Genomic DNA, 22,957 nt, shown 5'->3' on the forward strand with positions numbered 1-22,957 from the left:
GAGACATTGTCATTTCTAAAATAGTGAACAGCAATAGATATAATGGTCATAAAAAAGTTCTTTGGGGAGTCCTCAATAATTTTAAGAGAGGGCCTGAGATCAAAACACTTGAGAACTGATAGTGTAGAAATCCCTAGTGAGGAAATATCTTCTACCAATATAGAATGGCAACTATTTTGCAACTCTAAAGTCTTAAAAACTTAAATGCCTGAGGAAAGTGATTCAGAGATGAACAGATTTAGTTACAGGTCTCTGAAGAACATGTGCCCTCACATAATTCAGGATTTAACTTTAATACTCAGTTACACAAAAAAAGTAAATATTATTCCATTTATATTGCAATATACAGTAATGTGCAAACACACACATTTAATTATTCAATAGACACGAGACAAATTTGGTTTTTGATACAATGATTTTTATTATTTTAAGTCTTCTATTTGGCAACCTCAAATATACTCATTCTTAAAACTTTTAATGAAGTATTTACATAAGAACTAAGATCCTGAAAACCTTACAAAATATCACTGACTTGCATTTCGAATTTAGAAATATTTATTATGCATATTTCCTTCAGTTTTAAGGCATAACCTGGCCATTTAAAATAGAAGATCCTAATGCTGTGCTAGTTTCTCTTACAGTATATAAAACAGTAGCACTGAAGCAAATTTCTGCTTTCCATTAAAAAAATAGAACATAGCAAAGTGTGAAATACTGAAAAACGAAAGTAATTTTCAAAAATAATACTTAACACATTTACTATTCATGAAAAAACAGATCAGGGTACATTTTAAAGTTTACAATCAACTCTACATTATCCTACCTTGGATGGTTCTTGTTTTTGGTAATTTTCAGGGGGTGCTAAGAAGACAATGGGTTCTACTCCCCCCTACCCTTTTTTTTTTTTTGAGGTCAGTGGCTTCAAAAATGTGTTTACAAACCAGGAATCACAAGCGGAGACTAACCAAAAAGTCAAGGAATTCTCTATCACCTACTGTGGCTCAACATCTGAGGAAGCTCTTTTATACAACAAGCAAGTGAAGTCTTCCCCTCAGCCTGTGTGAGCAACAAAGTCTGTGAACTTAAGCATGTGAAAGGACAGCTCTGGTGATGGCCAACTGAGTGATACAGTAATGTGGTCATTCCCAGGATGAAGTGGCAAAGAGAGGTGGTCAGTGGGATAAGTAGTACAGGAGGTAAAAGCTGACTTTCTAGTGATGTCACATCTTCACATGGCTTATTTTAATTCAATTTAGCAAATATTTATTGAAAGTATTACAAATTCTCAGTGTCAGACACAGCCAGTTAAGTATAAAAATGCATTTCAGAAACAAATGTAAATGATTTTAGGATCATCTATTTAACTTGCCTCTATCGCTTGTTCAGAGAATTTTTAAAAACTGACTTTGAATACAAACTGAAATATCAAATAGCATAAATTATTTTTTAAAAAATAAGCTGCTTTAAAGGCTCAGTACACAGTAGGGCCCCAAATGCAATGTCATATACTTTGGGGCACAATTTTTCATTTTAAAAAGTTCATTATTAACAAAAGCAGCCTGTTCTTAGATCCTAAGCAAGACATGTAAATGAACATTGAGTGATAAATACTTCAAAGCTTAAGTACCTGGAGACTTGTTTTTATACTAGTCAATGAATAACCCCTCATTTTTCACTCTCAAACTGAATTTTGCACCTTTATTATACCAAGTCCTCTTTGATGTTAGAGAAAGAAAATAGTAACATGAAGAATTCTCCAAAAATAACTTTAAAATAGACATACAAGAAAAAAAATCAAATGCAAATTTAAACTTTTTTTTGGTCCCTATTACAAAGTTGACTGGGCTTTTTCAGGTGCATTTTTCAAGTTTCAGAAACAGCAGCTTTAAAAAAAAATGCAATATATCTATTCTAATTTATTTTTCTATTAACTATTGCATTCAAACCCAGATGGGTCAGTTTCAAACCTAAGGCATTTTGGAATCTGAAGAAATTTAACAAGGATATTCCCTTCATTTGCAAGGGCAATACAAAGAGTAATTTCACAAACTCACATTCTCATAGTCAAACTAAACAAAAGACAATTTTATATTTTGAATTCCAAAGTGAATACAGTCATTCCAGCATATGTAAACTGTAAAATTTCCTTTTAAAGTAGCAACAACACAATTAAAAGTATATCTATCTTATAAAAATACAATATAAACAACGGGTTACTTGCTTATTCCCTGATGTAGAATCCACAATTTTTGGACACAAAAACTGTAAACTTTTGATTACATTCAAAATGCAACCTTTTTAAAGATTTAAGTTATCTAAGGTTTTGGCAGTTGGAGCTGTCTATAAAAGATTTATATTATTGCAAAATCTTTTACATAACATTCCTAATTAAAGGCAAGAGACCAGTGTTCTTCATCTTACATCTGCTACCAGGATGAAAAGAAAGGCTTCCTACAATGCACAGTCTGAGTGAATGAATTACTTAATTGGACAATCCGACCCTGACTTCCACTCTTACTTCGTTCCACAATCACACGTGGCATTCGTACCAGCTGAAGAGGACTTTTCCCATCTTTCAATGCTTGAGTAAGGTTTAAAATCTATAGAAAGACAAAATAAGCATCAATAAAAATAACAAAATCTTTCAATTAATATTTTTCATTATTTTGCAAAATACAATTTCCATTTTCTTTTATCCAAGATTCTGGTAAACAAGCATAACTTGAAAAGAGGCATCACTGGGTTCAACAAATTTCATTTTACCTTGAATTTAAATGAATAGAAAAGTTTTAGATAACTAGTTGTCTAAATAGGATCTCATGACAATGACATTTTGGTAAGTGATATAATCTGAATAGCTCAATCTTTGAAAAAGAGAAAACACTCCCTCAATTATGAAAAAAAAATCCCAATGTGGCAAGTGAACAACTTCAACAACTTCCAAAAATAAAGTGAAAAATAAACTGGAGAATGGCTAAACAAGTTGTAGTATATGATTGTGATGGAATACTATTGTACTATAAGAAATGACAAACAGAATGAGCAAAACCTGAAGAATTTTGTAATATTTTAATGATCAACTGTGAAAGATCTAGTTATTCTGATCAAGACAATGATCCAAGACAATTCCAAAGGACCCACAATGGAAAATAATTTTCACCCCCAGAGAGAGAACTGATGAACTGTGAAACATTTTTTAAACTTTATTTTTCTTGATTTTTTGGTAGCATGACTAATATAGAAATATGTTTTGCATGACTTCACATAAATAATGAATATCATAGTGCTTGTCTTCTCAGTGGGTAGGGGAGGAGCAGGAGGAGGAGAGAAAATTTGGAGCTAAACATAAAAAAATGTTAAAAATAAAATGTTAAAAATAACTTCAAAAACATTTCAGAGAAACAATAAAGAAATTAAGATAGGTGCAAAATCAGAAGAAATGAAGAAAACAGGAGAGTAGAAAATATGGGAAAATTACAAATAAATCTCTTCAAAGTAGCAGATTCTCTGAAAAAGAGAACAGAAGAGTTTCAACTAAAAAATTGCAGCAGTAGAAGGAAAGTCATCAGAACACAGTCCAAAAACAAGGAAGTTTCAATGAAAACATGAGACCCTCTACAAGCCAAAGCAACTGATCTTGAAGGAACAATGTAAAGAGACAATCTGAGAAGCACAATTCTTCCAGAGGAACACAACTGAAATAAAGTTTGAATACTGTTAAGGGCTAAAATTCTAGCTAAACTGTCTAAACTATTTAATGAGTGGTCGCCAATAAATTATAAGCTTTAGCAAAAGTTAGACTTTTAAGCATTTATTAAGGAGAATAAGAATTTGATAAAGAGAGAGAGAAAGGCCTAGATTCCTATCTATTAAAGGGAGAGCACATTTCTAGCTCCCCTCTCCACCAGCGTTCTCAGGAAAGAGAGTGAGAGCGAGCGCCAGTCTCTTCCTTCCTCCTCCCACTAGCCTGCGTCACTCCCTGACGCCAAAGAAAAGACTCCTGGTCTTGCCCTCAAAGACCTTCACTTCATGGGCAGAACTCTTCTACAGTAAGTCTCCAGCAGGTGGCATTATTCCAATCGTTACAGTTCTATGTTTTGGGAAATTTGTATAGTAATGCAAAAAATAGTTAAAAAGATTCCTTGGGTGGTTAAATGTAAGAAAGCACAAAATTAACATACCAAGAAATGCTGTAATCAAACTTTGGAACTCATATTAAACAACAAATATTCCAGACCATTAGTTAACAAGAAAATACCACCTGAATCACAAATGTCTACTCCTACATTATGAGAAATTGGGGAAAAAATGGAATAATATTCCAAAAAAGCAAAGGGTACTGACTTGTACCCACAAATTAACGTATTTTGGCAAAGCTGAGTTTAATCATCAGTAAAAGACAGATTTTAAGATAAAAGGAGATATCTCAAGCACTCCAAAGAAAACAGTCTATAAAGTCATCAAACCAAAGAAACCTAAGACAGGTAAATAGTAAGAAAAGATTAGCCAATAAAAACAGTACCTCCATTCTACTAAATAGGAAGCCCTGGGAGGGTAAGTAATGTATCCAAGGTCAGTTTCCTCACCTGTAAAATGAGAAGATTGGATCTAGGTGGCATCTGAGGACCCTTAAGACTCTAGCTTTATCATCTGATTTTTGTGAGGCCATGTAGAAGACACAGAAAGAAAGTTTAGACAACAGTTCATTTAGAAAAAACGTGGGCATTTTTATTGACTTCAAGGTCAATATGAATTACCAGTATGCCATGTGGCAGCGAAGAAAGCTAGGGCTGCAATAAAAGAGAGAACTTCAGAGAAAATTATATTAGAGATTCACTGTACTCTTTTCCTGGACTGATTCATCTATAATATTGTGTGTACTACATTCAGGAAAGATAGTGCTTAAACTGAAGTGCATTCAGAGAGAGACAACCAGGATTATCCTTAAGTTCATGTCATAAAAGAATGAATGGAAGGAATTTGGGCTGAGAGAAGTTACATGACCTGCCCAGTGTCATATAGCTTTTATGTGGCTGAGGCATGCTTTGAGTCTTCTTGACTTCAAGGTCAGTACTTTTACTACTTAGCAGTATCTTTTTACCATTTAGTTAACTTTTCCTATTTAGTAAAAGAATGGGAGCAATAATAGTCATCTTCCAATTCTCCCTCTCACCTCATATATCCAATCCATTACCAAATTTTATCTTTTTTTTTTTAAGTGAGGCAATTGGGGTTAAGTGACTTGCCCAGGGTCACACAGCTAGTAAGCGTTAAGTATCTGAGACTGGATTTGAACTCAGGTACTCCTGACTCCAGGGCCGGTGCTCTATACACTGTGCCACCTAGCTGCCCCCAAATTTTATCTTTACAATAATATGTAAATGATTGTGATAGCAAATTATAAAACTTATAAAACCAGGATCCTAGTTCAGACTTATCACCTCTTGCCTAGACAACTTTACAGTCTTCTATTTGGTCTCCTTGCCTTGACTCTCCCCTCTTTAATCCATCCTCTACTTAGCTGTCAAGGTGATTTTTCTAAAGCATAGGTGTCTCTCCCCTACTCAAAGAAAAGATAATGTAGTTCCCTACTATATCCAGGATTAAATATAAATTCCTGTTTGGCATTTAAAGCTCTTATAACATGGCCACTTTTTTCCCCCTAGTTTTCTAATATTTTTACTCCCCTCTTACGTATTCCACGATCTGGCTACACTGGGTTCCTTGCAGTTCTTTGAATACAACATACCATTTGCCATATCCAAACCTTCTCAATGTCTGACCCCATGATTGGACTGAGTTGCCTTCTTGGTTTCTTTCAAGACTGAGCTCAAATCCCACCTATAACAGGAAGTCTTTCCTAGTTACAATGTTTTTTATTCTTTTTATTTTATTGTTTCCTGATTTCTCATAAAATCATTAGTTTCCATTTGCTCGATTCTAATTTTTAAGAAATTATTTTCTTCAGTCAACTTTTGTACCTTCTTTTCCATTTGGCTGATTTTACTTTTTAAGGATTTTTCTTTTTCTTCAGTGAATTTTTGTGCTTCTTTTTCTATCTGGCCAATTCTGCTTTTCAAGGCATTCTTCTGCTCAAGGACTTTTTATGCCTTTTATCATTTGGCCTATTCTATTTTGTAAGGCATTATTTTCTTCATTATTGTTCTGTCTCCTTTACCAAGCTACTGACTAATTTCTCATAATTTTCTTATATCATTCTCATTTCTTTTCTCAATTTTTCTTCTACCTTTCTTATTTGATTTTCAAAATCATTTTTGAGCTCTTCCATGGCTTGAGACCAATTCATATTTTTCTTGGAAGCTTTGGATATTGGAGCTTTGACTTTGTTATCTTCTGAGTGTATTGTGGTCTTCCTTGTCACTACTGCAACTTTCTATGGTCAGAATTTTTTCTGTAGTTTCCTCATTTTTCCAGTTTATTTCTTGACTTTTAACTCTTTGTTAAAATGGGTTTCTGCAGCAATGCATCCAAAATTAGAAGGGAGGCAGAAATCTGGGAAACAATTTTTATGGCAAGTACTTCTGATAAAGGCCTCATTTCTAAAATAAATTGGAACACTAATGCATTGTTGGTGGAGCTGTGAACTGATCCAACCATTCTGGAGAGCAATTTGGAATTATGCCCAAAGGGCGATAAAGCTTTGCATACCCTTTGACCCAGCAATACCACTATTGGGTCTTTTTCCCAAAGAGATCATAAAAAAGGGAAAAGGACCTGCATGTACAAAAATATTTATAGCTGTTCTTTTTGTGATGGCAAGGAATTGGAAGTTGAGGGGCTGCCCATCAACTGGTGATGGCTGGACAAGTTGTAGTATATGAATACAATGGAATACTATTGTGCTGTAAGAAACCTGGAGGGTCTTGTGTGGGCTGATGATGAGTGAGATGAGCAGAACCAGAACACTGTACATAGTATCATCAACATTGAGTGTTGATCTACTGTGATGGACTATATTCTTCTCACCAATGCAATGGTACAGAAGAGTTCCAGGGAACTCATGATAGAAGAGGATCTCCAAATACAGGGGAAAAAAAAACCCAAAAGAACTGTGGAATATAGATGCTGAATGAACCATACTATTTCTTTTGTTTTTGGTGCTGATGTTTTTCTATTTTGAAGTTTTTCATCATTGCTCTGATTTTTCTCTTATAACATGACTAACGCAGAAATATGTTTAATGTTATTATGTGTGTGTGTGTATATATATATATATATATATATATATATATATATATATATATATATAAATAACCTATATCAAATTACCTGCTGTCTAGGGGAGGGGGGAAGAAAAATCTGAAATTGGAAAGCTTGTATAAACAAAAGTTGAGAACTATCTTTATATGTAACAGGAAAAAAAATACTTTATTAATTTAAAAAAAAATGGGTTTCTGCTTCCAGGGTGGAGGGTGCACTGTCCCAAGTTTCAGGGGTTTTGTGTAGCTTTTTTCAGAGATACTTCTAGGGTCCTGTAATTTTTCAATTCTTCTAGGATGGTATAATCTAAGGAGAGGTACGTTTACTACTCTCCTGGCCTGTGCTCTGGTTTATAAGTGACCAGAAGCACTCTTTTCAGTGACAAGGGTCACTGCTCTCCTGTAGCCACAAGCTCTGATGTGCTAACGCTCCTCTCCTTGTCCTGGGACTGCCACCCAGGGCTGTGATCCAGATCTGAGTGTGTGCAAAGCAGCTGAGTCCTGTTCTCAGTCAAACAGACGCTGTTATATCCTTCTGATCAGTTATTTGACTCCTATTACTATCTGTGGACTCAGAGCTCCAGAAACAAGTGCTGTTGATTCAGTGGCTCCCGTCCAAACAATATTCTTAAAGCACAGGTCTGACCATGTCATTCCTGGTCACTAGCAGAATTTCTGTTTCTCCATAAAAGCATTAAATCTAACCACTATGTATGTGTCTTAAAGGTTACAACATTGGATTATTTTTTGTTTTGTTTTTTGGCTCCTAAAGATGATCTATGGATTTTTTCAATTGTTCTTTGATTATTGTTCTGGGCTATTTTCTTGCACTACAGTGTTTGGGTTTTTTTCCCCCTGTAACTTGTGTTCTTCAAGGAGTCCTATATTCTTAAACTGTCTCTGCTCAGCCCATTTTCAAGATCATTATATTTGACTTGAATGAACAGCATGTTTTATTTTAATGTGTTGGTTTTTTTTTTTTTTTTGCTTCTTTCACTTCTCTATACTTGTATACCTGTGGGTCACCACCAGTCATCCTGACCTATATCTTGTCATTGGACTCTGATGACTCTGGAGGAGATCGAGGCTGATGACTCTGAACAGTTCTACCTCACTTAAATCCAATTTACCTGCAAGTCAAGACATCACCCTCCTGATGTCACTGGTCCTCTTTAAGAATGAAAAGGATAAACAACAATTTGTATATCCAATCAGTTCATTCTTTTGTTTCTTCACTGAGAATTGTCATCACAGATTCAAGTTTTTCTATTTTGCCAATTATTTCTGGTATAAAGGTCATAAATTTTGCACCCAAAATTCTCATTTCTCTTTCAAACCATTCAGGAAATTTGTTGTGGTTCTTTGGTCTCTTTGAAATCCACAGGGTCCTCTGCCTCACCAGGTACTAAGTCATTTCCCTTTGTTCTGAAGTATTTATTCACTATTGCTTAAATTTATTTACTATAGCTGGAGGTTACATTTCCTTCTGCTGTTAATATCTTCCCTATTGGTTTATATGCTCAAAGTCTGAGTTTTCTTCTTCCTGAAATCATTGAGATTTTCTTTTTTTTTTAAAGAAATAAACATTTTTATATATAATTCTGAGTTTCAATTTCTATCCCTCCTTCCCTCCCTCCCCCAACTCCTCCCTGAAGTGGTAAGCAATCATATGAGTTATACATGTACAATTATGTAAAACATTACCATATTAGTAATTTTGTACAAGAAAACTTGAATAAAAGAAAAAAATTAAAGTGAAAAATAGCATGCTTCAGTCTGTGTTCCATCTGTGTGTGTGTGTGTGTGTGTGTGTGTGTGTGTGTGTGTGTGTGTGTGTGTCCCCTACCCTGTTCCTTCCCTTTTCCCACTCTTTTAAACAGCTCTTTTACAGCAGAGAATCCTAACACAGCACTGGCTATTGAGCCCTCAGGAAACTTCTTAAGTTTGGAACTTGGATTTCTGTGGCCCTAGAAAGATAGGAGAGGGGTTTCAGAGTGTGGAGATGCATTCTAATGTAAGCCCGTGAGCTGAGTGGCTGGTACAGCCTTGCTGCTGAGAGCATGGTAGGTTATGGGGAGGAGATGCTGAATGAGCACAGGTGAGGCACTTATAGGCAACTATGTGGTTAACTATTCATTGCTGAATACCAGGACGTGAGTGAGAACAAAAAGGCTGTCCACCTCCTCAGTGTCAGTTGTGAACACGCAAAGTACAGCCTGCGTTCCAGTATTGTGAATGACTCTTTTTATGAAGGTACCAATTTTCATACCTCTATCATCTCTACTCATTTTGAGGAACTAAATGTGGACTTCAGGAGCACAAAGGAAAAGGGTCTAAGGGATGCCCAAACCAAGTTACAGACCCACGATTCTACTCTTATCCTTAAATTCCAAAATCTTCTGCAAGGCTCCTTTAAGGGTAATGAGATAATCAAGGGTAATAATCCTATTGAAGCTGCTGCTTATGCTGCTATGAAGGCTGCCATCTTGTCTGATGATAAAACTGACAAAGTTCAGGACTTGCTGCTGTGGGGTGTCATACTTCTATGATACAGAAAACTGCCAGCAGTTATGGAAATTCTGATCAAACTTACTATCACCATTCCCCACAAAGCAGACATAAACTTTCACCATTTACTCAAACAGGGAGCTTTCTGTGCTTATCCAGTTTTATGAAAATGACAAAGGATAACTGGCAAATCTGAGTTCATAGGAAACCCCACCCACACACTTTGGGGTTTTAGATTGTAGTGACCTGACATTCATGCAAATGATATCCTCAATGTATCTGCTTCGAATAAAAGCACAATCAAGGAGAATATGATCACCATCAGCAATGAAAAAAGGCCCCTCGAGGAAAGAATTCATTAAATTATAGTCCAGGAAGCTGAGAAATACAAGGCTGAAGATCAGAAGCAGAGAGAGAAGCTATCTTCTAAGAACTCAACTGAATCTTATGCTTTCATAAGAAGGCTACCCTGAATGATGAGAAGCTTCAAGGCAAAACTGATGAGAAAGATAATCAGATGATCCTTGACAAACACAATAAAATACAATAAGTTGACTTGATAAGAACCAGACTGTTAAGAAGAATGTAGACAAAATTCAAAAAGGTCTGCAAGGCTATCATTCTTAAGGTGAATAAGAGAGTGGGAGTCATGACTATAGCTGCATGTGGGAGACCTCTTGGAGATTCAGTAGCTCTATCTAAAGGTCTCCTTTGGATCTACTACTTAAGAGACTGACTAAATGCACTAAAAGAAAGATTTTGCACAGCTTTTCAAAAACTGAATGAGCCAAATTTGTATACAAGGCAGTGTGAAGAGGCAGTTTAAAGATCACACTTGAGCTTTTGTTTAAATTCTAGGCATTCTGAATACTCAAATGCGTGGAGAGGGAGAGAAGTGAATAATATTGTACTTTATCAGTACTGTAGATACGTGGAAATTCAATTTTTGTCCTAGAGAATAGGAATCCGCTTAAAATTGGCACTATTAAGAAAAAGAGGGGCAGCTGGGTGGTGCAGTGGATAAAGCACTGGCCCTGAGTTCAAATCCAGCCTCAGACACTTGACACTTACTAGCTGTGTGACCCTGGCAAGTCACTTAACCCTCATTGCCCTGCCAAAAAAAAAAAAAAAAAAGGAAAAAAAGAAATCAAAGTAAAAGATATTACCAGACGTCAGAGAAAACAGTTTTGATAGTGTGGAAGGGTAAGAAGCCAGACTGCAAGGGGAAGAGAAGGATGTGAGAAAGCGTAGGCAGTAAGTATAGATAGCTTTTTCCTAGGACTTTGACTGTGAAAGGCGCCTGGTAAGAACTTGAGAGGATAATACAGTCAAGTAAAGATTTTGGGATGGGGGAAACATGGATACTTTTAAAGGCAGTAGGAAAAGAGCAAATAGGCATGCATATTTTGTCAGATGTTTTCAATTTACTGATTTTGCTTATTTCCCTCTCCTTTCCTCTGCCCTTCTCCCTCTTTTTAAAAAAAATTATTGTTTTAAATGATGGCTCTCTTGGGGGGGGAGGGGAAGGTAGGGGAAACAGGAAAATTTGGGTAATATGAAAGCAAAAAGATATCAATAAAAATGCAAATAAATGAAGACCCATCTTCCTTCCCCCTCTCCAATAAGGGAAGAATAAAAGGATCAACATGCAATAGTGAGGGCTCAACTGAAACTGGATAAAATGAATTTGTCATAGTTTGTTTTCTATATGATAATTTAAACATTGCAAAAAAGATGACCTACCTGGCCTCTCATTACGGACATCTGGTTTTCAAAAGTGGCCTTGTCAAATCCTTTATCAGTCTTTATGACAGAAAGAAAAAAAATATTAAAAGTTCCTTAACACCAAGATCTCATCCATATATTATTTGCTTTTGCATGAGTAATAATGAATTCTAAAATTTAGTTCAAGTTCACAGACTTATATGATCAGAGTTGATAATTCGACACAAAAAGTAGCACGAGTTTAATTCAAACAGAAATTCACTGATAAATAACATTCATACATATGCAAAGTTAACTCTGATGAAACTTCATTTTGGAAGACAACTTACTTATCTGAGTAGGGTAGTTTTGGTTTTTATTTAACATTTCTAAGGATAGGCATAATACTCAACCAATAAACATTTTTTGGGAGTTAGTACTATGAGATTAGTGGAGCCCAAAATACCAAGATTTTAGGATGTAAAATTATTAGAAGTTTAAAATGTCTTTGTTAAAAGACACATGATTTTCATGTGAGTGGATCATAAGACATCTGTTTAAGTAAACTGTCAAGAACCTCTGTGACGAAAGCAACACATCACCTGGGGACTAATCTCATGACTGGCCTCACTGAACATGCATAAGTAGATTCTCAGACAATAAACTCATTGTTCATTGCGGAACACATACTCAAAGGACTTTCCATATTAAGAAAAACTCTTGATATTTTTTTAAAATATAATTTTTTCAATTATCAAGCATTTATATCAAGCTACAATGGGGTGGCTAGGTGGCACTGTGGCTAGAGTGCTAGGTCTGGAGTCAGATAGACACATCTTCATGAGTTCAAATTTGGCCTCAGATACTTACTAGCTGTGTGATCCTGGGCAAGTCACTTAACCTAAGTTTGCCTCAGCTACTCATTTGTAAAACGAACTGAAAATCGAAAAGTATCCTTGTATCTTTGCCCAGAAAACCCCAAAAATGGGGTCATAAAGAGTTAAGACATGATTGAAAAATACCACAATGAAAAAAGCTGGTATATATTTGTATATATAGGTGCTTTTCTTTCTTCTTTGATCTCTTTGGAGTATCTGAGTAGCAGTTACTGAATTCAAGGGTATGCCAGCTTAGTATCTTTTGGGGCATAATTCCAAATTGCTTTCCACAATAGCTGGACTAATTCACAACTGCACAAAATATGTCAATGTACCTGTTTAATCACAGCTCCTCTAACATTTGTCATGTTCCTTTTTTGGTCAATTTTGCCAATCTGATGAGTGTGAGGTGGACTTAGATTTGCTTTAATTTTTCATTTTTCTAATTTTAAACAATTTGATGCCTTTTTTTTTTTTACACATATATAAATATCTTGGAATTCATCCCTTGGGAACTTCCTGTTCACATTCTTTGACCATTTATCAATTGGGGAAGGTCTCTGATACTTATAAATTTAAATAAGTTCCTTAAATATCTTGGAACTGAGATCTGTCAGAAAATCTTGCTGTAAGACTTTTTTCTAGTTAATTGTTTACTTTCTAATCTTATATGTCCTGGATTTGTATAAACAAAAACTTAAATTTTATGTAAGAAATATTATACATTTTATTTTCTATGATCTCTATCCCTTGTTGGTCATGAATTCTTTTTTTAATCCACAGATCTGAAAGGTAATTTCTTCTTTGTTCTCCTAATTTGTTCATGATGTGGCCTTTTACATCTAGGTTATACATCCATTTGGTGCTTATATCGTATGGGGCACTGGCCTAAACCTCTTGATGCCAGACTGCTGTCTATTTTTCCCAAAGAATGAACCATTACTTTAGTGACTAGTATCTTTGGGTTTAGTGAATACTAGGTTACTAGGTTCTTAACTTCTGTAAGTTAGTACCTAATCTGTTTTACAAACTAAACCATTATAGTTCTGAGATCTGGAATGCTAGATCTAGAACACTTCCTTTTTACTTTCTTCCCATCATTTCTCCCATCAATTCTCTTGAAATTTTTGATCTTTTGTTCTTCCAGGGCAATTTTGTTATTTTTTCTTATTTAATAAAGTAATCCTTTGGTAGTTTGATTGGTATGGCATTATATCAAGTTAATGAGGTAATATTATTTTTATTACATTAGCTTGGCCTACCCATGAGAATTAACATTCTGACATTATGTAGGCCTCTCTTTGCTTAAACAGTGTTTTGCAGTGGTATTAATATAGTACCTATGTGTATCTTGGTAGATAGAATCCCAAATATGTTATATGTAATTTTGGGGTTATTTTAAATAGAATTCTCTTTTTAATGGGATTATTACTAAACAGAAATGCTAATGATTTATGTGAGAATGTTATATTCTACAACTTTGCTGAAGTTGTTTTCAATTATTAGTTGTGCCTCTGGGGTTTTCAAAGTACACTCTCAACTCCTTGGCAATAAGTGACAATTTTACCTATGCTGGTTCCCTCACTTTTCTTTCTTTCTTTTTTTTTTTTGCTAGAGCTGACATTACAGTCTTACTTTACAATGATTTTGCTGGAAAGATTCTCAAGTTTATGTGATCTTGGGCTGGAAAGATAACCCACTACAGTTTCTCCATAGATTTCTCAATCACTACTCAGTCTGATATTCTTAGATCATTGCTGGAGTAGTTGTAGGGGGTGAGCAGAAAGAAAGCCAGGATGAACTGCTTCCTCCTACTCTGCCATCTTGTCTAGTCCCACCCTTGCAGTTCTTGCACTGACTAGCAAAGTCGTTAAGAAATGAAACATCAGTGTGTTTCTTCATTTGTAAAATTAGATGGTTGGACTAGATCACCTCTCTAAGGTCATTTACAACCATAAAACTATTATCCTATGATCTTCGTGAAACAACAAGACTTTTCAGAGGAACTCAGAAAACTTTTTTTTGACAAATGTAACTTTCACTACATGAATGGACTGCTATTTTCTGATCACAAATTTTCTGTTGTACTTCTTTTATGGACACCTTTTTGCACATAAGTCATCATTAGTGATATGCTACTCTCCTTTCCACCCACTATTCATTTTCCTATTGACCTTTGGGGCACTTTCACTTTTGATCCTTCAAAGGTCCATGGGAGGGTTTATAGTCAGAGTGCCACTAAAAAATACTGATGTTAAAAAGATGTTTGTGTAGACCAGCTTGAGACTGTGAAAAACATTTGCAATATCTCAAATGTAATCCTTTCTACTTTTTTCATCCTATTATCCTGGGTCTAGTTCATTACCTATCAAGTGGCTAAGACATATGTATTGATAGACTAACTCAAATGAATTTTCCATCTCGTTCCAAGTCATATTCTAAGCAAAAGATATTACTCATTCATACGGTAGTTCTTACATATTATAAGACCAATTCCTTTCAAGTGGTCATAAATTCCACTGAGAAAATCATATAACGTTCTGAATTTCAATGCCATTGGTGTATCATTGGCAAACAGGAGTATTTAGAAAACATCATCATTTGTAGGCTTTTTTTTTCGGCTTAGATTACGTGAAGACCTTTAAGAGAGAAGTAAACATATACTACCCTATTTTATGATTCACTTTATACTTATATTCAGGGACTACTTGAAAAGATTCTCTATTTTTTTGACTCTTAACAAAGAACATTCTATTATTATTTTAGTACAGTGATATTGGAAGAGTCTTTCAAGATAGCTATTTGTCTTTACTTAACATTTTTTTAAAAATCAACAAATATCAAGCACAGTATGATCTTGCACTCATTACAAATTTTCAGTCAATTGTGTCTGAGAAGGCATGGTTGGCTGTAGAAAACTATTTTGAAAACCTATTCCCAGGGCAGCTAGGTGGTGCAGTGGATAAAGCGCCGGCCCTGGATTCAAGAGTTCCTGAGTTCAAATCTGGTCTCAGACACTGGACACTTACTAGCTATATGACCCTGGGCGAGTCACTTAACCCTCATTGCCCTGCAAAAAACCCCACAAACACACACACACAAAAACCACCTATTCCCTTCTCATTTTCCTTGAGGAAATCTTTAAAGTTTATGTATATAATTTTTATAAAGCTTTTACTAAGATGAAAAAACACTGTAAAGCTTTGGTAGTTTTTAATATTAATATAATTTCCCATTAAACATTTTATAAATTAATCCCCAAATGCTTTCAAAATTGCTACCCAGCACAGGTTTTCCCTGTATCTAATTGGTCCAATTAAATCACAGCCACTCTTCCTGACTCCATTTTCTTATGTTCCATTTCCACTTCTTTACTAGCTAGCACATTGGAGACTGAAGTGTTAAGAATCTAAATGGGGCCATAGGATGATGAATGTTACTTTAAAACACTGGCAGCTTGTCCTGTTTTTCATACACTTGTCCTTGTGGTTTCACTTTAAAGTGTCATTAGGACAATTGGGCTTAGTTAGGTTTCCCATGTCTTCTGCAGACTTCTCTTTCCATTGATCACTTTATTTTTTTAAACCAGATACTACTCACCATCTTCCACTGTAACGCTTGGTCTAAATCAGTGCTTGGCTACTAGCTGTCTCATTCTGACACGGAGATCAAATGTTTGCTTACTGGTGGCATTTCTGGGCTCCTCTGTTCTCTACACTGTGAGGATCACTTCATTTACACTAGGTAACAGCAATAGTTTGTGTTGATGTCCACCCCTTTTTCTACTTCCCGTTTTTCAACATCAACACCTTGTCTAAGTCAGGCTCAAGTTCCTATAATAGTCCACTGTGCCTTCCTGACTTTATTCTCTAGTTTGAAATTAATTTTGACTTGTTCTAACTAGGTAATGTTTAACTACCTACCTATTTAGAAGTAATTCTCCCGTTTCTTATTAAGTTAGCAAATATCAGGATTTTGTGATGTTTACTAAGCATTTTCAAAGTCAGTGTCTTCCAACTTTGTTCAGGAAATAATTATACTAAACACAACAGAAGACATCTGAGTATCTTACAACCATGAAGAACATCCCCGACATATTTCTCACCATCCTCTCCTATGCTCACCTTGGCACTAAAGTCACCAAGTATATGTTGACTTGATCTGGAGATGCTCATTGAGTTCTAAATAGAATTTCTCTTCCTCTTCACTCTATCCAGTGACAGCAGTTCTTTTTTGTTGCCTTTGTACATACATGAAAATCAACTCTAATAGTCCAGTGATTACTAATTCTAATTTTTAAAAAACCTGTACACTGTTTATATGTATGTATGTATGTATGTATGTATGTGTGTGTGTCCATGGTTTTCAGTTTAAAAAACGCTTTCACATACGTTATTTCATTTCATTGTGAACAACCTTGTGAGGGAGGTAGGACAAAGATCATTATTCCCACTTTGCAGATGAGGAAATTGAGGATTAAAGAGCTGAAGTAATTTGTCCGGGATCAGACAGCTGGCAGGGTGGAAGAAGAGAAATGAACCCACGTCTTTTGATTGCTCAGTCCAGTGTTCTTTCCTTATATCACGCTCAGAGATTTTCAGATAAGATTTTAATTACCTTAAACAGTTCATAAAGATCTTCACACAAATCTTGTACAAAGTTCATATCAGAGATACGAGGCAGAACTAATTCTCTAGTTTCTTCAGAAAAAGGAACTTTTGCTTGAGGAAGCCAAGCCCAGTGAAAAGGATCTAATGGGGAATAAAAGTATTTTCAGTCCATGAGAAAGTTTTAGAAAACTTTCATTTCACAAAATGCCTAGATGATATGCTTGAATACAAGGATAGGAAATTCATCACACCACTTAGTGTATATTTCTAAGGGCTGAAGGCAATCTCGGACACACAAAAAGTGCTTAATATCACCTTAATACAAGTATTTTGCAATGAAATTCTCCAACAATAAGACCTAGAGATCCTGGAATGAAGTTAAGCAGGCAAGTTAAATGTCCTACTAGAAACAGTTTTTTAAATATCAAGGGTTTCTTAACCTAAACACTCATATGTTCTTCAGCCTCAGGCATGACTCTTAAATGCAATCTATAATGTCTCAATGATGGTCAGTCCAGCACCAAGCTACTTACCATCCACCACCTGAAATATCACAGTGATCACTTCAAACAATCTCTTATTTCCATAAATTGTATATTGAGAATTTGTGTTTAGAGATAAATTCTGATGGGTTGGTTGTTATCCTTTGTTCTCAAAGAGGACCAAAATGACATTACTATGTTGGGGTTGAGGTATACAGTGTGTCTGACTGTGGCTCATCAGACCAATATAAGCTCTAACACAGGTAGGGCACAAATACTCCACATGATCATTTGGAGTAGAGATGTCTCAATTGGTGCATCTCGTGTTTCTTTTGAGCTACTGCAATTCTGCTTTTGCTCATAAAGTACAGCATCTTCTTTAATGTGGGCACACTGTGCTGGGAGGTCCTGTGCTGGTGTCTCCCATGTTTCATAATCAATTCCAAAGTTCTTTAAAGAACCTTTAGAGTGTCCTACTATTGCTTCTTCTTGACCTCCATGTGAGCGCTGGCCTAGTGTAAGTTTTCCATAAAATAAGTCTTTTAGGCAAACATACTTTTCGCATTTGAACAATGTATTACAGAAAGGCATACAATTGTACTATTATATCCATGACTTGAAAAACAGAAATGTATGTGCCTAAGAGGTAGTATCACTGTTAAGTGTAGGTAGTACCACTGAAATTTCTGTAAACAGATAATTTTTCTCTATCAGCAAAGCACATCCACTACAATTAAATCTGAAAACACAGATGGCTTAGTTCAGTTCTTCATAGGGATACACCAAAATTTTTGTTATACTCAGTTTTAGTCTCCCACATCTATTGGCTAACTCCAATCTCTACACATAAACCAGGAAAAAAGGAATAAGTAATAAAATAGTTTAGCCACAATAATGCCAATGGAAGTAATAGTGAAAGGAATGTTCCCAACAGAGTCCTTTCCTCTAAAGGGCCTCTTGCCTCTAGTTACAAATTAAATATAGTAACTAGAATTCAAATCATCAGAAGTTGATAATTTTTATACAGATGATGACCCAAAATTTAATGTTACTATATGGATGAACAGGTAACAAATGATAAATTCTCTGAGTCAATGTGAAATTGACCAAGTTTACTACCTACCTGTGTGAGTCAAATTTTAAAACTGTGGCACTGGCCTTAGAGACATGGAGAATGGGAGCTTCTGCTACACAGAATACAAATTTTAAGATGTCAGCAGGGAATCTGAGACTTCACAGTGCCACATAGTAGTAGCAGTAGTAATAGAATGAGAAGGCTATGGTAAAGGCTTCCGGACTGGCTGACAAACTTCAGAGATATTTTCATGTGGAAAACTCTTGAGATAGGTTGAAAAGTTGGATATAGGTGCCATCATAAAGATATTCTTTCTCACTTCTATTTCATAAGCCTTTCTCTGCAAAGACTAGGCTGGATCACATTCCATTCAAAATTTCTTCCATGGCCATGTGGGCAAACTTGGTTCCCTTCCTTTTTTTTTTTATTTTTAAAGAAAAGGAGTAATATGAATCTAGATGACCATATGGATAACCATAAAATACTCACATGCTCTCCATTCATCAGGATGTTTAAAAGGAAATGCTAGACCATTATCAATTGCAGCAATTTTAATAAGAGATTCTTTACTAGTAATCCACTCTGTTTCCTAAGGGGGAAAATTGTTTTTGGTAAGAAGCTTAATATAAAAATACTTACATAGTGTGGGGTTCTTTTAAAATAATTAACACATTGTAAGAAATATATGCTCTAAAGATTTTATCATAAACTTGCCAGACAATGTTTTAACAATATGGTGAATTTTAGCAATTTCATACTGGAATGGAAAAGGCCAGTATCAAATAAAGCAAGAACCTGAGAACCGTTAGTTCTTTCTTTGTTTTTACTTTACATCCGACATCTTTATTGAGCATCTATGGGAAAAGTGGCTTGGAAAATGTATCCTTAGCTAAAATATAAAACAGAAATATAACAGGTGTTTTTTCTCCTTCTAGTAAGGCTTTCAAACACTATTAAAACCACGGGATGGATTAAATTAAGAGTGATTTTTACAAGATTAGTTTATGGCTAGAGATATCTTTTACATTTATAGTGTTTTCAAAACATCATTACATTTTAAAGGGTACATATTTAAAACATCTACAGTAGAAAAAAAATCAAGGTTACCATTTCAACTTGGGAAGCAAAGTGCTTATTTACCATACTCTAAAAATCTGTACTTTCCTAAAACATTGTACAAAATGATCAGTAAGGAAATTTCCTTTTATTATTCCCAAATAGAGTTTCTGAATGGTAGGTTCCAAATATAGTAAAACCCCATTCTTTAGTGCCAGGACACATTTTATTTGAAAATATATGCATATTTTAATTTATTTCATTAAATAATTCCCAATTCCATTTCAAAAAAATTTTTTTTAACATTCATTTAAAAAAATTCTCGGGGCAACTAGGTGGCGCAGTGCATAGAGCACCAGCTGTGGAGTCAGGAGGACCTGAGTTCAAATCCAGTCTCAGATACTTAACGCTTACTAGCTGTGTGATCCTGGACAAGTCACTTAACCTCAATTGCCTCACCCCCCCCCCAAAAAAAATTGAGTATTCTCTCCTTCATTCCTACCTCTCTTGAAAAGACAAGCAAAATGATACCCATCATACATGTTAAGTCATGTAAAACATATTGCCATATTAGCCATATTACAAAAGAAAAAAAAAACAAGAAAAATAATTTCAATCTGCAACCAGTGTTCATCAGTACTCCCTCTGGAGGTGGGTAGCATTTTTCATCAAGGGTCCTTTAGAAGTGCAAGACACATTCTTGAAACTAGTCATAAGGTCCTCGTCTAGTAGGGCCCCTGGATCCAGCAGATTTAAATATATGAGCATTTCCTACATGCTTATCCAAGTGTAACATGGCAAGATAATGAAGTATGTCACAGGAGAGATAAACCCAAAATGGAACATAAGAGAGCTAAGAAAAGGTTAACTTTTAATAATTTTTAAAAAATGAGTTTTCTCACTGAAAGCCAATATGATCCATGTCATGTTCCTGCCGTACTTTATGAAGCGTTCCCTTCCATAAAGCCAATTAAAAATGCATGAATAAAAAAAAGCAAAAATCAAATGATCACGAAAAAGGCAGGCCCCTGGAACAGAGTAACGGAACGATTTAGGAGGTGGCTATTTAACGTCCTTGGATCAAGTAAAGTCTGAATGTGTAAAATTCGAAGTAGAGAAAGATTAGAAAAAGCATCATTTAACATTTTCTTCAATGTTTACGGGTTTCCCCCCAAGAACCTTATTCAGTCACCTTGGGAGCTCTTCTCTTGGGAGCCTCTGGTACGTACGACTGAAACCCAAGGTGACTGGTGTCACACACCTGCCATTACTGCCCTAACCCCGGCTTCTGGCTGCTCCTGTGCTGGACACCCCATTTCCGCCCCCAAGCCTGTGGTGCTTCCCATCTTCATCTCCACCTCCCGGTTTCTCTGGCTTCCTTCAAGGCTCAGGTACTAAGTCCTGTCTTTTGCAAGAAGCCTTTCCCAGTCCTCCCCTTCCCTCTGAAACCACTTGCAATTTATCTTGTCTATATCTTGTTTGTACATAATTCTTTACAATTTGTCTCTACCATTAGCTTGGATTCCTTGAAAATAGGGACTAAATTGTGTGTGTTTGGTTGGTTTTTTGGGGGCGGGGGGCTTTCCTTTGTGTCCCTAGCACAAAGTACAGTGCCTGGCACAAGGCAGGCACTTAAAAAAATGCTAGTCAGCTGATATCATAACTGAACCATTAGTTGTATGTCACCAGCTTTTCGGTTATATATAATATACATACACACACATAGTACTTGTTAAATTTCTGTGTAGTCTATCATTATAAATTTTTTAAAACCACTCCTTTAAGTTAAAAAAACAACCCAGCATTATTCAGAAATAAAGTTATGTGACACTTTGTCACATTCTAAGAACTATTCAATTCCATGTAGTGAATGGTAATATTTGCATAATGCTGTTAACTAATTTACAGAATTGAGAGGAAAAAACAGAACAAAAGGGGAAGTAGCAAATAACAGATGTGGTGACAAAAACACTAGCCACCTTTTCATACTAAATATCAGTAGGAACTAATGGTTATTCAACCTGAGAGTTCCAAAGCTCCCCAAATTAAATTGAGCTGGTTTCATTTTCTTAGCCTGTTACAAACAACAAAGTGGAAAGAAAAATCAACAGAAAGGCAAGGAAAAGAATAAAGAAAAACAAGACAATGAAAGAAAAGAGATGAAAAATGAAAGAAAAGAGATGAAAAGGAAAAGGGTTAAGAAGGAAAATTAAAGGAGAAGAAAAACATTAAATGGGAAGAAGAAAAGAATAAGAGGAGTCATAAGGTTAGGGAAATTGAAAAAAAGTTGCTCTCCCTTAAATTAAGACATTACAGTAACAGACAGATCCTTTTCTTTTCTTACCTTATTAGAACCTTCACTCCCATCACTCTCTTTTTCATATCGAACTAGCCAATTATCATTTCCCCTGTCTTTCAAAACAAAAATATTGTTTTATTTCATTTCTGTGTATATTTTTAGAAAAATCTAAAGTCAGACATAGACTAGCATAATCTATAAATACATTCTGAATGGTCATATGATGCATTAATAGGCACTTAAATGAGAGATTATATGTATGTCACACACTAAGTAAACTCTCGATTGTCCGTGTTTCTCAAGGGACAGTATGAACAAATGTTCAATATGAACATATCAGAGGAAACTGTTAACAGGTCATGGAATTATGATTTCCACAAAGGTGGCCAAGACATTTTCCTTGAAAAGACTGTCTTCATAGGGGAATCCTTTCTGCCCTGCTGCGTCAGGCCTGTATCTCTGCTTTTGAGAGTCCCTGATGGCATTGTTTCCCGCCTGGCAGACCTCCTGGACTTCGTGATCTTCAGAACCTCATCACTCTGCCAGATGAAATCAATGCTGTAGCTTCCATCTCCCCAGACCATTTCCTGCCCTAGCTGCAGGACTCCAACATGCTGCAGCACCTTCACCACAGCACGCCTCCTCCTTTTCCAGCTCTTTTTTATGTGCTGTCTTCTTCCATTAGTTTGTGAACTTCTTGAGGGACTGTCTTAGGCCCTTTTTTGTATCCCCAATACTTATCACGGTGCGTAGCAACCAGGAGGCCCGTAATAAATGTGATATTTACTAGTGACTATCCTAGTGCCTCTAGGATAAGACACAAACTCCTCTGCTTGGCATTAAAGCTTTTCATAATCTGGCTTCCACTTATTTTTTGCAGGCTGGTTACACACTACTCCCCTTTATTACATATACTCAATCAAGAGTTCCAGGCAAATTATAGTCTACTTATTCCCTACATAAAATATTCCATCTCCTGCACAGGTTGTTCCCATGCCTAGAATCCTCTTCTTCCTCATCTTCCTCCTAGAATTTCAAAGCCCCTTAAAGGGCTCTACTGCCACCTCCTTAAATAGAACTTTCCTGGCTAGGTTCCCCACAAATTACTTTATACCTCTCTAGAAT

At 35.7% G+C, this 22,957-nt stretch overlaps 1 protein-coding gene across 2 annotated transcripts in view; it reads right to left on the bottom strand.

Moving 5' to 3' along the window:
• Positions 1-416: 416 nt before the first annotated feature.
• PI4K2B (phosphatidylinositol 4-kinase type 2 beta) overlaps positions 417-22,957 on the bottom strand; it is a 39,153-nt gene continuing 16,612 nt past the window's right edge. Inside the window, exons 6-11 of one of the 2 annotated variants that reach the window (XM_043972886.1) lie at positions 21,878-21,945; positions 18,967-19,066; positions 16,928-17,061; positions 11,472-11,531; positions 4,587-4,650; positions 2,469-2,600 (exon numbers count right to left, since the gene is read on the bottom strand). In XM_043972886.1, coding sequence (XP_043828821.1) covers positions 4,630-4,650; positions 11,472-11,531; positions 16,928-17,061; positions 18,967-19,066; positions 21,878-21,945 — 383 coding nt within the window. In that variant the 3' untranslated portion in view covers positions 2,469-2,600; positions 4,587-4,629. Of the gene's footprint in view, positions 2,601-4,586; positions 4,651-11,471; positions 11,532-16,927; positions 17,062-18,966; positions 19,067-21,877; positions 21,946-22,957 lie in introns of both variants that reach the window. The other variant, XM_043972885.1, reaches the window with a different exon arrangement.

The sequence above is a fragment of the Dromiciops gliroides genome, chromosome 6 (assembly GCF_019393635.1).
Source record: "Dromiciops gliroides isolate mDroGli1 chromosome 6, mDroGli1.pri, whole genome shotgun sequence".
Taxonomy (NCBI): domain Eukaryota; kingdom Metazoa; phylum Chordata; class Mammalia; order Microbiotheria; family Microbiotheriidae; genus Dromiciops; species Dromiciops gliroides.